Below are 18,227 nucleotides of genomic sequence, written 5' to 3'. Positions count from 1 at the left end.
TTCATTAAAAGACCTTTTCGTCACATAACTCAGGAAAATGAGTACTGTTAAGCAAACTTCGCTGTAAGCAGACAAGAACTCTTCTGGCCTTTGATTCTGGTGTTTTTAAGAATAGGTGAGAGGACAATTTTCTTTATTGAAAGCTAAGAGTTTGTTTTTATCTGATTTTAGAATATTAAACTTTGTTTTGGGTTTATTTATGTTTAGTAAATGGAACGTTTTGTAGTTAAATCACTTACATAATAGTGACAATTAACATTTCTTGGGTGATTACTATATGCCAGGTAATTTTATTGATTGTATCACTCAATCCTCACAACAGCACTTTGGGGTAAGTGCTGTTATTCTTATTTTAAAGGAAGTCAGTGTTTTGAAAGGATAAACAGCTATGCAGTAAGCAAACCTATAGGATTTGAACCCAGATCTGATTCTGAAACCTATGTTCTTTTCAAAGGCTACATGTCTTTACTACTTTAACAGTGAGGTTTAGCATGTTAAAAAGTCATTTAGAGTAAATATTAAGCAGTAGCTTTATTAAATTTATATATTTTTGTGGTTTAATATTGACATGCAAGTTAACTACCACACTATCTCCTTCTTTAATACCATTTCAACAAAATATTGATACAACTGGAGTATTTGAAAGCATTTCCTTCCTAATTTCAATTACTTCTAAACAAATAGGATGTTTTAAAACACTGGTGGAACCCAAACAAACTTTTGTATATAAGAGATATCCTGAAGATGTTTAAAAAAAATTCATCCAAGGATACAAGGGAAATTAAACATGGTGGAGGAAAAAAATGTATAAATCAGCTTTTTTTGGATTTTTTACTCTAGAAGTCCTTTTTTTCCTTATTTCAGTAGTATCATTATGGATGACTGGTAGCATCCTTTAGTAGGCTTTGGTTACTTTCTTCCATCTTGTCCATGCATTTAACAAATATTCATTTACTCAGTGTCTCCTCTGTACTAGGAGTTATAGAATAAACAAATATGACTTAACGTGTTGCCAGTGCCTAAGGAACATAAAATGTTGTAGATACAAACAACTTCAGTTAGCTGGGATTTGTGAGTAACTGCTTTAAAAAATTGACAAATGTCTCATTGGACACTAAAGTTAGACCTCTTAAAGAGGAAAACTTGGCTGCTCCTAAAAAGTCTAATGCTACTGTTTTAATGCCACCTTTAACTAAAAATGCTCATTTGATAACATTTTTAACTATAGAAAGAATATTGTATTATTTGCCCCAGAAACGTTCTTGAGACAAGCTACTTTTATAGTATACTGAATACAAATGGTGTGGCGGGTGCTGTAGATTGCCTACTCAATATATACTCTCCTTTTCCTTTTTTACCAATAGAATCATGATTTGGGGGTGGGGGACAGAAGAAATGTGTCCAGCTTAAAAACTTACCTCTTGGAAGTTTGAGTATTGATTGGATATTTGAAGAAATTAAGGAATAATTACATTTTTTTTCTTTAGATGTGATAATGGTATTTTCTTTAGATGTGATAATTTATAAAGTCCTCATCTTGTAGAGATGCCTACTGAAATTTTATAGGTAAATATGATGTCTGAGATTTGCTTCAAAATAATATGGTATGTGAAAGTGGATAGAGGTAAAGATGAAATGGTGCTGGCCATGAGTTGATAATTGAAGTCACATCATGAATGCATGATGGTGATTATTCTATCCTGTCTACTTTTGTACATATTTGAAATTTTTATTATAAAATGAAAAAATAAGGAACAAAGCACAGTGACTCATTTTTACAAACAAAGTAATTTTAAATTAGTTTTAAAAAAAAGGGAAAACAAAATTTACTTCCCCAAACTCTCTTGTAACTGTATGTAGCCAAGTGGCACAGTTCTGGCTCTTGAAATGCAAGAACAAATCTAATAAGGATTTATATAAAAGTATTACTTTTCTGAGATAAGTGTCCCCAGTTCCTTTCTGCTTGCTCTCCCTTTCCTTTTTCTACCTAAGAGGAAGATCTTTGCCAAGAAGTGCATTAACACTTCTTGAGATCATGAAGAGGCATGCCATACATTAAGAATGATAGAACAGGGAAGAAGAAAGAGCCTGGGACATTAATGACATTGGAAAGCTGATAAATCGTGCTGAACTTTCTTCAAGCTTGTTAAGTGAGAAAAATAAACCCATGTTTGGTTAAACCACTGTAGTCATGTTTTTTTTTCACACAGCCTAGAGAATTTTTGACTTCTGGAAATGGGTAATTGAAGGGAAGGTTGATTTAGCATTTGAAAATCGTTCAGTATAATTATACTAACAGAACAAAGGACAAACGTGATTATTTCAATATTGCAGAGAGGCATTTGACAAAATCCAACACCCATTTATAATAAAAAATTGGACTAGAAAGAAACTTTCTCAATCTGATAAGAGCCTTCTACACCAAAATCTATAGCAAACATCATATTTACTGATGAATTAATGTGTACTTTGTCCCTTAGGTTGAAGAGCAAGGCAAGCATGTCTGTTTTCACTACCTCATTCAGCATTATTCTAGAGGTCCTAACTGCTGCATTAAGACAAGAAGAAGAAATAAAAGCCATGAAGATTAGACAGGAAGAAGTAAAACTGTCTATTTGTAGATGACATGATTGTCTATGTAGAAATCCCTAAGGAATCTACAGATAACTGCTAGACCTAATAAGTGAATTTAGCAACGTCTCAAGATATAAGATAGCAAAAATCACTTATGATTTTATTTATCAGCAGCAAACAATTGGAAAATTAAACTTTAATCAATTTATAATAACACTAAGACACAAAATGTTTAGGAATAAATTTAATAAAAGAAGTGTAAGATCTCATCAGTGAAAACTATAAAAAAATTACTGAGAGATATTCTTAAAGGCCTAAACAAATGGAGAGATATAGCATGTTCATGAATAGGAAAACTCAATATTGTTAAGATGTCACTTCTCCTTAAATTGATGTATAGATTTAATGCAATTCCAACAGAAATACCAGTAAGCTTTTTGTAGAAATCGGCAAGCTGATTCTAAAATTTATATTAGAATGCAAATGACCTAGACTAGCTAAAGAAGTTTTTAAAAATAACAAAGATGTTGGACTTATACTACCTTTATACTACCTGATTTGAGGACTTAACATCAAGCTATAGTAATCAAGATAGGGTGGAACTGGTGAAAGGATGAACAGGAAGGTCAAAAGAATGGAGTACAGTGAGCAGAAATAGATCCTTACCTGTATGGTCCGATGCTTTTCATCAAAAGCAGAACAGTTCAATGGGGAAAGGAAAGTCTGGAACAGTTGGTTATCTATGGAAACGAACATTGATTCTTGCCTCACCGTGTATGTAATGTATACACAGAAGACAAACTACCCAATAAACAATTAGGCAAAAGATTTGAATGAACTTTTCACAAAAGAAGACATATGAATGGTCAATATGCACATGAAATGATGTTCAACATCATTAGTAAGGAAATGCAAATTAAAACCACAGTGAAATATAGGACACATCCACTAAAATAGCTAATATTAAACATTAGAGAGTCCATCAGTACAAAGTGTTATTGAGGATGTGCTACAATTGGACCTTGTACAATGATGGTCAAAATATAAAATGGTACAACCACTTTAGAAGAGTGTCAGCTGTCATATAACCTGTCATATAACTCAACCATTTTAGTCCTAGGTATTTACACAAGAAAAATGTGTCCACCTAAAAACTTGTATTCAAATGTTTACAGCAGTTTTATTTACAATAGTGAACAACTGGAAACAATGTCCATCAATGGGTTAATGGATAAACAAATTATGAAATACATTCATAAAATGGAATATTACTCTTCAATAAAAAGGAGACAACTGGGACTTCCCTGGTGGCCCAGTGGTTAAGAATCCACCTGCCAATGCAGGGGACACGGGTTCGATCCCTGGCCAGGAAGATCCCACATGCTGCAGAGCAACTCAGCCTGTACACCAAACTACTGAGCCTGCACACCTAGAGCCTGTGCTCTGCAACAAAAGCCACTGAAATGAGAAGCCCGCGCACCACAACGAAGAGTAGCCCCCGCTTGCCACGACTAGAGAAAGCCTGTGCACAGCAATGAAGACTCAATGCAGTCAAAAATAAACAAATTTATTTTTTAAAAAAGAGACAGCTACTGATACACATGAATGAATCACAAAATTATTCTGAAAAAACGCAAGACACCAGTCCATAGTGCATGAAATTCTAGAAAATACTAACTAATTTATAATGACTGAGAGCACATCAGTGGTTGCCTGGGGCCAGGAGTGAAGGAAAGGATGAACTTCACAGGGTTATAGGGGACTCTTAGAGGTGATAGAAATTTTCTGTGTTGATTGTGATTTCAGGAGCATGTACATCTGTCAGAACTCATTTAATATACTTTAAAATGAGTATAGTTATTGTACTTGAATTATTTCTCAATAAAATTGAAAAAATAATGTTTATTGATTTTAGGCAGGAAAGCATCAAAGTTTGCACGATTTCCTCAAGTTCTTACTATTCCACAGAGTTATGCTTAGGGCCAAGCATAGTGAGGCCATTCCCCCAAAAGGCTCCAGTTGAGGGTCCCTGCTCTTGTTCTGTTGTCTATATTTATAAGGTACGAGGAAAGGGGAATCAATGAGCATTAGTTAGTTACATGACTATGGGGGCTTTCTTGTCTTGTTAGAAACAGCTTTGTTCAAAAGGGGAAGCCGGAACTTCCCTAGCGGTCCAGTGGTTAAGACTTCGCCTTCCAATGCAGGGCATGCAGGTTCGATCCTTGGTCAGGGAGCTAAGATCCCACATGCCTTGAGGCCAAAAAATCAAAACATAAAACAGAAGCAATGTTGTAACAAACTCAATAAAGACTTTAAAAATGTTCCACATTAAAAAAAAAAATCCCAAAGGGGAAGCCTCTTGAGGTCAGTTACCGGTATCTGTTGAACTAGTTTTGATTTGCTGAGCTATTTGCTAAGCTACTAAAAGCATTGTAGTGGGAGGGATGAGGCTTCAGGGCAGGTGGATTTGTCCATTTTCAACTTGGTAGAACTAGGTACGTCTAAAGGTAGGGGCAAAAGTAGGTCTGGAAAAAAATAGGTTTGGTTGAAAGTGCATAGGACTTTGATTACCAGATCTCCTCCCATACTACAGCAGATAACTGGAGGTTTACTTTCTGCACAATTGAGGACTGAGTGAGATTCTACTCTGAAAATACAGAAATTGAGTGAAAGTCTGCACTGTAAAAATCTAAATACTGATTCAAGAGATCCCCTCTAGCTCTATTCTCTTCCCCATATGCATGCAGGAGCCCAGTCCACCTGTTATGTAGACTGGAGAATTCCTCTACAGGGAAGCTAACTAGTATAGGATGAAAAAACCCTGGCATTTATAATGGCCCCACTAGTTCACCATGATGAAGCTCACTAGTCAACAATCTTTAGATTCATGTACACAAAACTTCCAGTCAGAATATTTGTACTTCATCTTTAATATGAACAGACAGCCAAGAACCAAACAGAAAAATGCAACTTGGAACAACCAAGTAATGCAGGGAATAGAAGAAAACTTAAAAAGAAGTATAATTAGGTGGGGCTAATGGCAGACTCTGGGAGGGCTCACACCAAATACTTGCCAGAATTTCTGCCAGTGTCCTTGTCCCCACGGTGAGCCACAGCCACCCCCCACCTCTGCAGAAGATCCTCCAACACTAGCAGGATGGACACCAACCTCCAAACTTCATTCATATGTTGAACCTGAAGACAGTTCACACACCAAAAGAATCTGACAGAATGTCCTCACATGAAGGACTCCTGGTGAAATCAGTTTGTGGAAACAGTCACAGTGCATCAAGAAACCTTTACTATTCACATAAAGATAGACAAGATGAAAAGACAGAGGGCTATGTACCAGATTAAAGAACAAGATAAAACCCCAGAAAAACAACTAAATGAAGTGGAGATAGGCAACTGTCCAGAAAAATAATTCAGAATAATGATAGTGAAAATGATCCAGGACCTCGGAAAAAGAATGGAGGCAAAGATCGAGAAAATGCAAGAAATGTTTAACAAAGACCTAGAAGAACTAAAGAACAAACAAACAGAGATGAACAATACAATAACTGAAATAAAAAATACACTAGAAGGAAACAGTAGCAGAATAACTGAGGCAGAAGAAAGGATAAGTGACCTGGAAGACAGAATGGTGGAATTCACTGTTGCAGAGCAGAATAAAGAAAAGAGAATGAAAAGAAATGAAGACAGCCTAAGAGACCTCTGGGACAACATTAAATGCAACAACATTCGCATTATAGGGGTCCCAGAAGGAGAAGAGAGAGATAAAGGACCCAAGAAAATATTTGAAGAGATTATAGTCAGAAACTTCCCTAACATGGGAAAGAAAATAGCCACCCAAGTCCAGGAAGCACAGCGAGTCCCATACAGGATAAACCCAAGGAGAAACACGCCAAGACACAAAATAATCAAATTGGCAAAAATTAAAGACAAAGAAAAATTATTGGCAGCAGCAAGGGAAAAATGACAAACAACATACAAGGGAACTCCCATAAGATTAAAAGCTGATTTCTCAACAGAAACTCTATAAGCCAGAAGGGAGTGGCATGATAAAGTGATGAAAGGGAAGAACCTACAACCAAGATAACTCTACCCGGCAAGGTTCTCATTCAGATTCAATGGAGAAATCAAAAGCTTAACAGACAAGCAAAAGCTAAGACAGTTCAGCACCACCGAACCAGTTCTACAACAAATGCTAAAAGAACTTCTCTAACTGGGAAACACAAGAGAAGAAAAGGACCTACAAAAACAAACCCAAAACAATTAAGAAAATGGTCATAAGAACATACATATCGATAATTACCTTAAACGTGAATGGATTAAATGCTCCCACCAATAGAACACATGCTTGCTGAATGGATACAAAAACAAGACCCATATATATGCTGTCTACAAGAGACCCACTTCAGACCTAGGGACACATACAGACTGAAAGTGAGGGGATGGAAAAAGATATTGTATGCAAATGGAAATCAAAAGAAAGCTGGAGTAGCACTACTCATATCTGATAAATTAGACTTTAAAGACTGTTACAAGAGACAAGGAAGGACACTACATAATGATCAACAGATCCAAGAAGAAGATACAACAATTATAAATATATATGCACCCAACATTGGAGCACCTCAATACCTAAGGCAACTGCTAACAGCTGTAAAAGAGGAAATCGACAGTAACACAATAATAGTGGGGGACTTTAATACCTCACACCAATGGACAGATCATCCAAAATGAAAATAAATAAGGGAACAGAAGCTTTAAATGACACAATAGACCAGATAGATTTAATTGGTATTCACAGGACATTCCATCCCAAAACAGCAGATTACACTTTCTTCTCAAGTGCGCATGGAACATTCTCCAGGATAGATAACATCTTGGGTCACAAATCAAGCCTCAGTAAATTTAAGAAAATTGAAATCATATCAAGCATCTTTTCTGACCACAATGCTATGAGATTAGAAATGAATTACAGGGGAAAAAACGTAAAAAAGAACACATGAGGGCTAAACACTACGCTACTAAATAACCAAGAGATCACTGAAGAAATCAAAGAGGAAATCAAAAAATACTAGAGACAAATGACAATGAAAACACGACGATCCAAAACCTGTGGGATGCAGCAAAAGCAGTTCTAAGAGGGAAGTTTATAGCTATACAAGCCTACCTCAAGAAACAAGAAAAATCTCAAATACAGCATCTAACCTTACACCTAAAGGAACTAGAAAAAGAAGAACAAACAAAACCCAAAGTTAGCAGAAGGAAAGAAATCATAAAGATCAGAGCAGAAATAAATGAAATAGAAACAAAGAAAACAATAGCAAAGACCAATAAAACTAAAAGCTGGTTGTTGGAGAATAGAAACAAAATCGATAAACCATTAGCTAGACTCATCAAGAAAAAGGGGGAGGACTCAAATCAATAAAATTAGAAATGAAAAAGGAGAAGTTACAACAGACACCACAGAAATACAGAGCATCCTAAGAGACTACAACAAGCAACTCTATGCCAATAAAATGGACAACCTGGAAGCAATGGACACATTCTTAGAAAGGTATAACCTTCCAAGACTGAACCAGGAAGAAACAGAAAATATGAACAGACCAATCACAAGTAATGAAATTGAAAATGTGATGAAAAATCTTCAACAAACAGAAGTCCAGAACCAGATGTTTTCACAGGTGAATTCTATCAAACATTAGAGACGAGCTAACACCCATCCTTCTCAAACTCTTCCAAAAAATTGCAGAGGAAGGAACACTCCTAAACTCATTCTATGAGGCCACCATCACCCTGATACCAAAACCAGACAAAGATACTACAAAAAAATAAAATTACAGGCCAATATCACGGATAAATATAGATGCAAAGATCCTCAACAAAATACTAGCAAACAGAATCCAAAAATACATTAAAACAATCGTATACCATGATCAAGTGGGATTTATCCCAGGGATGCAAGGATTCTTCAATATATGTAAATCAATCAATGTGATAAACCATATTGACAAATTGTAGAATAAAAACCATATGATCATCTCAATAGATGCAGAAAAAGCTTTTGACAAAATTCAACACCCATTTATGATAAAAAACTCTCCAGAAAGTGGGCATAGAGGGAAACTACCTCAATATAATAAAGGCCATATATGACAAACCCACAGCAAATGTCATTCTCAATGGTGAAAAACTGAAAGCATTTCCTCTAAGATCAGGAACAAGACAAGGATGTCCACTCTCACCACTGTTACTCAACATAGTTTTGGAAGTCCTAGCCACGGCAATCAGAGAAGAAAAAGAAATAAAAGAAATACAAATTGGAAAAGAATAAGTAAATCTGTCACTGCTTGCAGATGACATGATACTATACATAGAGAATCCTAAAGATGCTACCAGAAAACTACTAGAGCTAATCAATGAATTTGATAAAGTTGCAGGATACAAAACTAATGCACAGAAATCTATGGCATTCCTATACACTAATGATGAAAAATCTGAAAGGGAAACTAAGGAAACACTCCCATTTACCACTGCAACAAAAAGAATAAAATATCTAGGAATAAACCTACCTAGGAAGGCAAAAGACCTGTATGCAGAAAACTGTAAGACACAGATGAAAGAAATTAAAGATGATACCAACAGATGGAGAGATATACCATGTTCTTGGATTGAAAGAATCCATATTGTGAAAATGACTCTACTACCCAAAGCAATCTACAGATTCAATGCAGTCCCTATCAAATTACCAGTGGCATTTTTTAACGGAACTAGAACAAAGTAATCTTTAAATTTGTATGGATCCACAAAAGACCCTGAATAGCCAAAGCAGTCTTGAGGGAAAAAAATGGAGCTGGAGGAATCAGACTCCTTGACTTCAGACTATACTACAAAGCTACAGTAATCAAGACAATATGGTACTGGCACAAAAACAGAAACATAGATCAATGGAACAATATAGAATGTCCAGAGATAAACCCATGCATCTATAGTCAACTAATCTATGACAAAGGAGGCAAGGATATACAATGGAGAAAAGACAGTCTCTTCAATAAGTGGTGCTGGGAAAACTGGACAGCTACATGTAAAAGAATGAAATTAGAACACTCCCTAACACCATAACGAAAAATAAACTCAAAATGGGTTTGAGACCTAAATGTAAGACCGGACACTATAAAACTCTTAGAGGAAAACATAGGAAGAACACTCTTTGACATAAATCACAGCAAGATAGTTTTTGATCCATCTCCCAGAGTAATGGAAAGAAAAACAAAAATAAACAAATGGGCCCTAATGAAACTTAAAAGCTTTTGCACAACAAAGGAAACCATAAACAAGACCGAAAGACAACCTGAAGAATGGGAGAAAATATTTGCAAACGAATCAACGGACAAAGGATTAATCTCCAAAATTTATAAACAGCTCATGCAGCTCAATATTAAAGAAACAAACAACCCAATCCAAAAATGGGCAGAAGACCTAAATAGACATTTCTCCAAAGAAGACATATTGATGACCAAGAAACACATGAAAAGCTGCTGAACATCACTAATTATTAGAGAAATGCAAATCAAAAATACAATGTGGTATCACCTCACACCAGTTAGAATGGGCATCATCAGAAAATCTACAAACAACAAATGCTGGAAAGGGTGTGGAGAAAAGGGAGCCCTCTTGCACTGTTGGTGGGAATGTAAATTGATACAGCCACTATGGAGCACAGTATGGAGGTTCCTTAAAAAACTAAAAATAGAATTACCATATGATCCAGCAATCCCACTACTGGGCATATACTCAGAGAAAACCATAATTCAAAAAGACACATGCACCCCAGTGTTCATTGCAGCACTATTTACAATAGCCAGGTCATGGAAGCAACCTAAATGCCCATCGACAGATGAATGGATAAAGAAGTTGTGGTACATATATACAATGTAATATTACTCAGCCATAAAAAGGAACGAAATTGGGTCATTTGTTGAGACATGGATGGATCTAGAGACTGTCATACAGAGTGAAGTAAGTCAGAAAGAGAAAAACAAATGTTGTATATTAATGCATGTATGTTGAACCTAGAAAAATGGTTCAGATGAACCAGTTTGCAGGGCAGAAGTTGAGACACAGATGTAGAGACGAAACTTACAGACACCAAGGGGGGAAGCTATGGGGGCGTGGTGATGGTGGTGTGATGAATTGGGCAATTGGAATTGACATGTATACTCTGATGTGTATAAAATGATGACTAATACGAACCTGCTGTATAAAAAAATAAAATTCAAAAATTAAAAGAAAATAAAGAACTATAATTAATGTCCTCAGAGAGATGAGAACATATTTTAATCCTTGAACAACAACAGGAGGCTGTAATAAAGAATTTTTCCTAACAGAACAGTTTGGAAATTAAAATGTAATTTAAAGAATTAAAAATTAAATAGTTGGAATATAGTTAATTTTTTTCCAGGAAATAGAATAAGATGACAAAGAGATTTTATTATTTTATTTTATTTTATTTATTTATTTTTGCCTGTGTTGGGTCTTTGTTGCTGCCCACCAGCTTTCTCTAGTTGCGGTGAGCAGGGGCTACTCTTCGTCGCATTGCGCAGGCTTCTCATTGCGGTGGCTTTTCTTGTTGCGGAGCATGGGCTCTAGGCACATGGGCTTTGCTAGTTGTAGCATGCGGTCTCAGTAGTTGTGGCTCACAGGCTCTAGAGCACAGGCTCAGTAGTTGTGGCTCACAGGCTCTAGAGCACAGGCTCAGTAGTTGTGGCGCACAGGCTTAGTTGCTTCGTGGCATGTGGGATCTTCCCGGACCAGGGATCGAACCCGTGTGCCTTGCATTGGCAGGCAGATTCTTAACCACTGCGCCACCAGAGAAGCCCCAACAAAGAGACTTTAAAATAGAAAAGATAAAACAACTAGAGTATCCATTCAGGTTGTCCAACATCCAAATAATAGTATTAGGAAGAGGGAAGGGAGAAACAGAGGAAAGGTAATAATTTTTTAAAAATTCTTTTTTTTTATTGAGATTTAATTGACTTATTTTAAGTTTCATGTGTACAATATAATGATTTGATATGTGTGTATATTATGAAGTGATCATCACAGTAAATCTAGCAAATATATCCAGCACCATGCATAGTTACAATTTTTTTTCTACAGATGAGAACTTTTAAGATTTACTCTCTTAACAACTTTCAAATATGCTATACAGTATTATTAGCGATAGTCACCAGGCTGTACATTTCATTCACAGGGCTTATGTATTGTATGGGTAGAAGTTCACACCTTTTGACCATCATCACCCATTTTGTCCACCTCCCACCCCCCACCTCTGACAACCACCAATCTGTTCTCTGTATCTATGAGTCTGTTTTTTTGTTTTAGGTTCCACATATAAGAAATAATTTTTAAAAACATTTTTTTTTAGCCGGTGTTGGTGGGAGAGATAAATCAGGAGTTTGGGATTAACATATACACACTACTGTATGTAAAATAGATAAACAAGGACCTGTTGTATAGCTCAGGGAACTATATTCAATGTCTTGTAGTAATCTATAATAGAAAAGAATCTGAAAAAGAAATGTATATATATATATATATATACATATATATATACATATATACACATATATATATATTTATATATTTGTTGTTGTTGTTCCTAATACTATTTTATTTTTCCTTGATCAACTATTGCAGCATTTTGCAAATTTTGTTTGTATGTTCAGAAAAGCAATTTTTGGTTTTGTTGGTCTTTTATTGTTTCTTTGTTTTCTATTCCATTAATTCCTGTGTTTATTTTTATTTGGCTTCTTCTAGTTTCTTTGGGTTTTCTCTCTTCTTTATACAATTTGTTTGCATTAATTTTTGAATCTTTTAACACATTCATATGAAGTTATAATTTTTTCTCTTAAATGCTGCATTAATACATTCACCAAGTCTTGAAATCTTGTGTCTTCATTGCCATTTAGTTGCAAATATTTTGTAACCCATCATGCTTTTCTTTTGTCCTTGAATTATTAAGGAGAATTTTTTGTTTTAATTTCCAAATGTATAAAAGGGGAATGACAGTTCTCATATTTTATATTATGTGGGTCATTGTGTTATATACAAATGTGTTTATAAATCATTTGTAGTTTGCTAGTGTGTATTTTTGTTTATTGTGGGTCTTTCTTTTGATATGGGCTACTTAGGTTTATTATTATAAATAAAATATATCCTGGGACCTTCCTGGTGGCACAGTGGTTAAGAATCCACCCCAATTCGGGGAACCCAGGTTTGAGCCCTGGTCTGGGAAGAAGCCACATGCCGTGGAGCAGCTAAGCCCACGCACCACAACTGCTGAGCCTCCATGCCACAATTACTGAAGCCCATGCACCTAGAGCCCATGCTCCTCAACAAGAGAAGCCACTGCAGTGAGAAGCCCGTGCTCTGCAATGAAGAGCAGCACCCGCTTTCCGCAACTAGGGAAAGCCTGCACACAGCAACGAAGACCCAATGCAGCCAAAAATTAATTAATTAATTAATTAAAAAATAAAATAACATATATCCTAACATCTTAGAATTTCCTTCTGCCCTCTTACTTTGTGATTTATATTTACCAGACTTCCTTTTTTGTTCTTTTTTCTATTTTTCTGCCTTGGATTAAATAATTTTTCTTAATTACCTCCTTTGTACTAATTTGAAAGGTATACATTCTATTTTTGTTCTCTGATCAATATTAAATTTTTTATAACTGTTTTGATACATAGATATAATTACAATTCTATTTTTAATGTGCATACTGAACAAAATTTAATATCTACCATTACTTGTAAATATTAGAAGGAAATTTAATACATGAACTTCAGTCGTACCCATCCTCTATGTTACTGTCTAAAGATTTTATTCCACTTTTTTGGTGGGAGGGACTCAACTGATCTCACCTTATTTTTAAACCTCTATATTTAGTCGTTAGTGTGGCTTTACCACATATACTCTACTATTTCTGTTGACCCATATTTACTGCTTTTTAATTATCTTTGCTTCTTGTATCTAAGTTCTTTCTGGATCCAATTACCTTTCCTTTAAGTAAGTCCTTTAGTAGTTTTAAAATTTTTTTAACATCTTTACTGGAGTATAATTGCTTTACAGTGGTGTGTTAGTTTCTGCTTTATAACAAAGTGAATCAGTTATACATATACATATATCCCCATATCTCCTCCCTCTTGCATCTCCCTCCCACACTCCCTATCCCACCCCTCTAGGTGGTCACTGAGCTGAGCTGATCTCCCTGTGGTATGCAGCTTCTTCCCACTAGCTAGCTATTTTACATTTGGTAGTATATATAAGTCCATGCCACTCTCACTTCGTTCCAGCTTACCCTTCCCCCTCTCCGTGTCCTCAAGTCCATTCTCTACATCTGCATCTTTATACCTGTCTAGTAGTTCTTTAATAAAGACCTGAATGTTAAGTTCTGTTATTTTTATTTTGTTATTGTTATTCAGTGATGTTTTACATGGTTGTAGAATTCAAGATTGATAGTTATTTTCCATCAGTAACTTGAAGATATGTTTCTATTGCCTTCTGACTTCTAATATTGCTGCTGGGAAGTCTGCTCTTGGTTTAATATTGATCCTTTATAAGATAATCCATCTTTTGTCTCTGGTTGCTTTAAAATTCTTCACTTTGGTATATGTTGATCTTATTACTCTAAGTGCAGTTTTATATTTATTCATCTCATAATATCAGAAGTTGGAGTATAGTTTCACTCAAAGAATGTATGTCTTACCTCAGTTCTGGGAAGTTATAAGCTATTGTTTTCAAATAGCAAATTGTTTTCAAATTGCCTTTATCTTCCTTGGCTGCGTTCTGTATAATATCCTCAGATCTGTCTTCTAGTTTGCAAATTTTCTTCAAATATTTCTAATGTGCTGTTAAACTTGTCCTAGAAGTTTTCAATTTCAGGGACAATATTTTTCATTTTGCAAGTTCTGTTTGCTTCTTTCATACCTGTTTGTTCTTTTTTCATTACCTTAGTTTTTCATTATGTATTTTAGCCTGTCTTAGCTCTTTAAGTAAGCATGTTTTAAATTATTATAGTCTCTTTCAGATTGTTCTGTTATTTCAAATTCTTAATAGGCCAGTCCTCCTGTTTGTTGTGTCTGCTGACTGTTCTCCATACTGTAAGGAAGAAACATACATTGTATCCGCATGTGATTTGTAGTTTTTGTTTGTGTGCTCATCTTCAGCACGGATTATTTTTATGTGTGCATATGAGGACATTTCATGTGTACTGGTTTGCAGAAGTAGAATTACTCGGAAGGGATACCTGAAGTTTAGGTTTCTCACGAGAGACGTTTTTTCTTCTCTTATCCAGAGCCCCAGGAGGAGACATGCTTCACTTTCCTGGAGTTGTGGACAGAGATTTTATGTGTCCATTTCACTGAGAGTGTAGCCCTTCTCAGGCTGTAATTGCATTTTCAGCTTTCACCTCTGTACCTATATCAGCATTAAATTTCTAGTCTTTATCCTTTATATATAGTCTCTAACATGTATAATATATAATATATATATAAAATTTCAGATACGGATGGATATCTAGATAGATATATAGATATATACCTTCATAGGTATACCTATCTAGATATCTATATCTGTATCTGAAATCTTTCCAAATGGCTTTTTGTCAGCCTTTGAGATTACCCTGGCTATAAATTGCTGATAAGGCTTTTCTTTTGCATAGTTTTTGAACTGAACTATGTACTTGAAACTCTTCTTTACTTGTTATATTTTTATCAAGTATTTAATATGTTCATAGCATTTTGTCTGCTTGTAAAATTGCTTGTTAAAGTTTGTAAAAACTTTAACCTGTGCTGCTGAGAACAGAAAGCAAATTTCTTTTTATGTTTTTCTGTTTGTCTTATTTTACTGTAAGAGTTTGAAAGCTAGATATCCTATTTTTAATGTAACTCATGGTCACCATAATGATTTCCATAAGCATTTTCAAATGTTTATTCATTTACTTTTGTTTAACAAAATTAATAGCAAAGTAATTTTTAAATTTCTCATTATGGAAGAATAGTGCTTATTCCCTCCATGTTGTATATCCTAGTAATCATTAGTATAAAATGTGAACTTATATACTTCATTTTTACTTTTTATTCTGTTTTCCTCCTGTTGTAGTAACATTAAAAAATCTTACAACATTTTTTCGTGTGTTTTAGAAAACCCATCCTTTTTCATTTTTACCCTCAGGTTTCCCACTCCTGAGTTCTTAATTTTATTTGTCCATATTCTGGAACATTTCTTTGAGTAATTCAGAAAACATGGCTAGATGGTATATTTACTTAGTTCTTACATATCTAGGAATGTCTCTTGGCTTCACAAGTGAACAACAGTTTACCAGGCTATAAAATTCTTAGGACATTATGTTAGGTAGGTTCAAGCCAACTGTTGAAATAAAGAGGTCCAAAGTTATAGATCAAATAAGATAGAAATTGTATTCTCTGTAATCTAAGACTTATTATGTAACAGCAATCAATCTAGGCCTGATAGATGGCTTTGTTCCACGGGGCCATCTAAGCTGGTGGGGCCACATCTATCATCACATCATTTGGCTTCCATTTCTGTATCCAAGGTGGATGCTGCAGTTGGCATTGTTTTTTTAGCCAGTGGGAAGGGGAAAGAGGAAGTCCATTGCAAGTAGATTTACATGGAAGATAATGATCCATAAGTTTTATACAGCACTTGTATTCATATTCTGTTGTCTCAGGTTTGGCACATAACTACACCACTCTTAAGGGAGGCTGGATTTTGTAGATTCTACCTTGGCACAGTAGATTCTATTACTAAAAGAAAGAGGGGAGGATGGGTAGGATACTGCATTCCCAACCACAAGCATCTGTGGAAATTTTTTGTTCAAATTTTTGTTGAAGTTACTTTCTTTGTTTGAGTCCTTATTCTTTCTTCCTTGCTCCCCTCCTCTCTCCCTTTGAAATGTTAATTCATGCCATTTTCAATTTTTCTTTAAAATGGAAGTTTTATTTTTTATTTTTTTTAAATTTACTCTCTTTTTTTCAGACATTTAAAAAATATATAAATTTATTTATTTTTGACTGAGTTGGGTCTTTGTTATTGTGTGCAGGCTTTCTCTAGTTGTGGCGAGTGGGGGTTACTCTTCGTTGTGGCTTACGGGCTCTAGGCGCATGGGCTTCAGTAGTTGTGGCACATGGGCTTAGTTGCTCTGCAGCATGTGGGATCTTCCCAGACCAGGGCTTAAACTCGTCTCCTGCGTTGGCAGGCAGATTCTTAACCACTGCACCACTTCCACTTCCCTAAATTGGAAGTTTTATATCTTAATTTTATGTGTTCATTTTATATCAAGGATATTAACTCTCTGTCATGTTTTTGGAAAATCTTTTTTTAAACAATTTTGATATTTGCCTTTTAAACCTGTATATCATGTTTTTAGTACTTTTCCTTTTTAGTACCTTTCTTTTCCTTTATTCATATAGTTTATATTCTAACACATAGATTAATTTCTCCTCTTCTATTGACTTAATAATTATTACATTTAACTACCTTTATACAAATGTATGGCCTTTCATTACAACTCTTTGCCTGTTCCCATTAGCTTTCTTTAATAGCTGAAAAACCTTTATATCATCACCAGGGAGCTTATAGAAGATACTGATATCAGAGCTTAAGGAAAATGATGGCTTTGCCTAGGTACCCTCCTCTAGAGTTGATGTAGATTAAGTTGCCTAGAGTGGCTTCCTCTATAGTGAATGTAAGTTAGACACTGTGTGGTTTAACAAAGAGAACCCAAAGAAAAGTAGCTGAGGTCATTGATGAAAGAACAGACAATTAGCTGCCATAATTTCAGTGAGGGATTGTAGAAAATATGTTTGGATTATTTGTATAGGATTTTAGAAGTAGCTTTAATGTGTAATTACCTTAAAAGTCAGTTTGTTAACTAGGAAATGAGAGATAAATAACTTAGTTGCTAATATTGTTTTTGAAGGGAGAAATTCAGAAATTATATTTTTTGAGAAGTTAAAGGAAGACAGTATTCCTGCTCCTCGCTCTGTCGGCAGTATTAAAATCAACTTTACCCCTCGAGTATTCCCAACTGCTCTCCGGGAATCACAGGTAGCAGAAGAAGAGGAGGTTGGTATACTTGCTGTTAGTTACAGTGACCACAATGAAAATATTTTTTATTCCATATATTGAAACTGTTACTGGGTCTGAATTTTTAAAGTATTCATTAAGCTAAAGATATTACTTCATGAAAAAATTTAATATTTCCTTTGAGAAAAATATATTTTGCAGGATTTTTATTTCTTTTTTGGCTCCAGAATGCTGATGAGAAAACACTGGTTTAATATCCAGTGCTGTTGCTTATCCCAGGAGATAAAATGTTGCATGTGCATTTATTTTATCAAATACATCATTTTCCATAATAGATTTGTAAACTTTGGGTCAGTGTATGTCGCGGTAAGAAAAGATTTGTAAATTTATTATTTTTTTTACAATTAATTATTAATATCAAGTATTTCTAATGTGATATTTGGTATTAATATCTTTCATTCATTTATAAATTCCTGAGCTCTGGGATTTTGAATATTGTATATTTAGTTGTGTAAGCACTAAGAACTTGTTTT

General features: G+C 35.0%; 1 protein-coding gene across 1 annotated transcript in view; it reads left to right on the top strand.

Moving 5' to 3' along the window:
• DNAAF4 (dynein axonemal assembly factor 4) overlaps positions 1–18,227 on the top strand; it is a gene marked incomplete at its 5' end in the record, with an annotated part of 77,620 nt that overhangs the window by 34,562 nt on the left and 24,831 nt on the right. The window contains one exon of the mRNA XM_007456616.1: positions 17,588–17,733. Coding sequence (XP_007456678.1) covers positions 17,588–17,733 — 146 coding nt within the window. The remainder of the gene's footprint in view (positions 1–17,587; positions 17,734–18,227) is intronic.

This window comes from Lipotes vexillifer, unplaced genomic scaffold (assembly GCF_000442215.2).
Source record: "Lipotes vexillifer unplaced genomic scaffold, Lipotes_vexillifer_v1.1 scaffold861, whole genome shotgun sequence".
Classification (NCBI taxonomy): Eukaryota; Metazoa; Chordata; class Mammalia; order Artiodactyla; family Lipotidae; genus Lipotes; species Lipotes vexillifer.
Note: the sequence above shows the minus strand (reverse complement) of the source record. Positions and strands in the feature narration are given on the sequence as shown.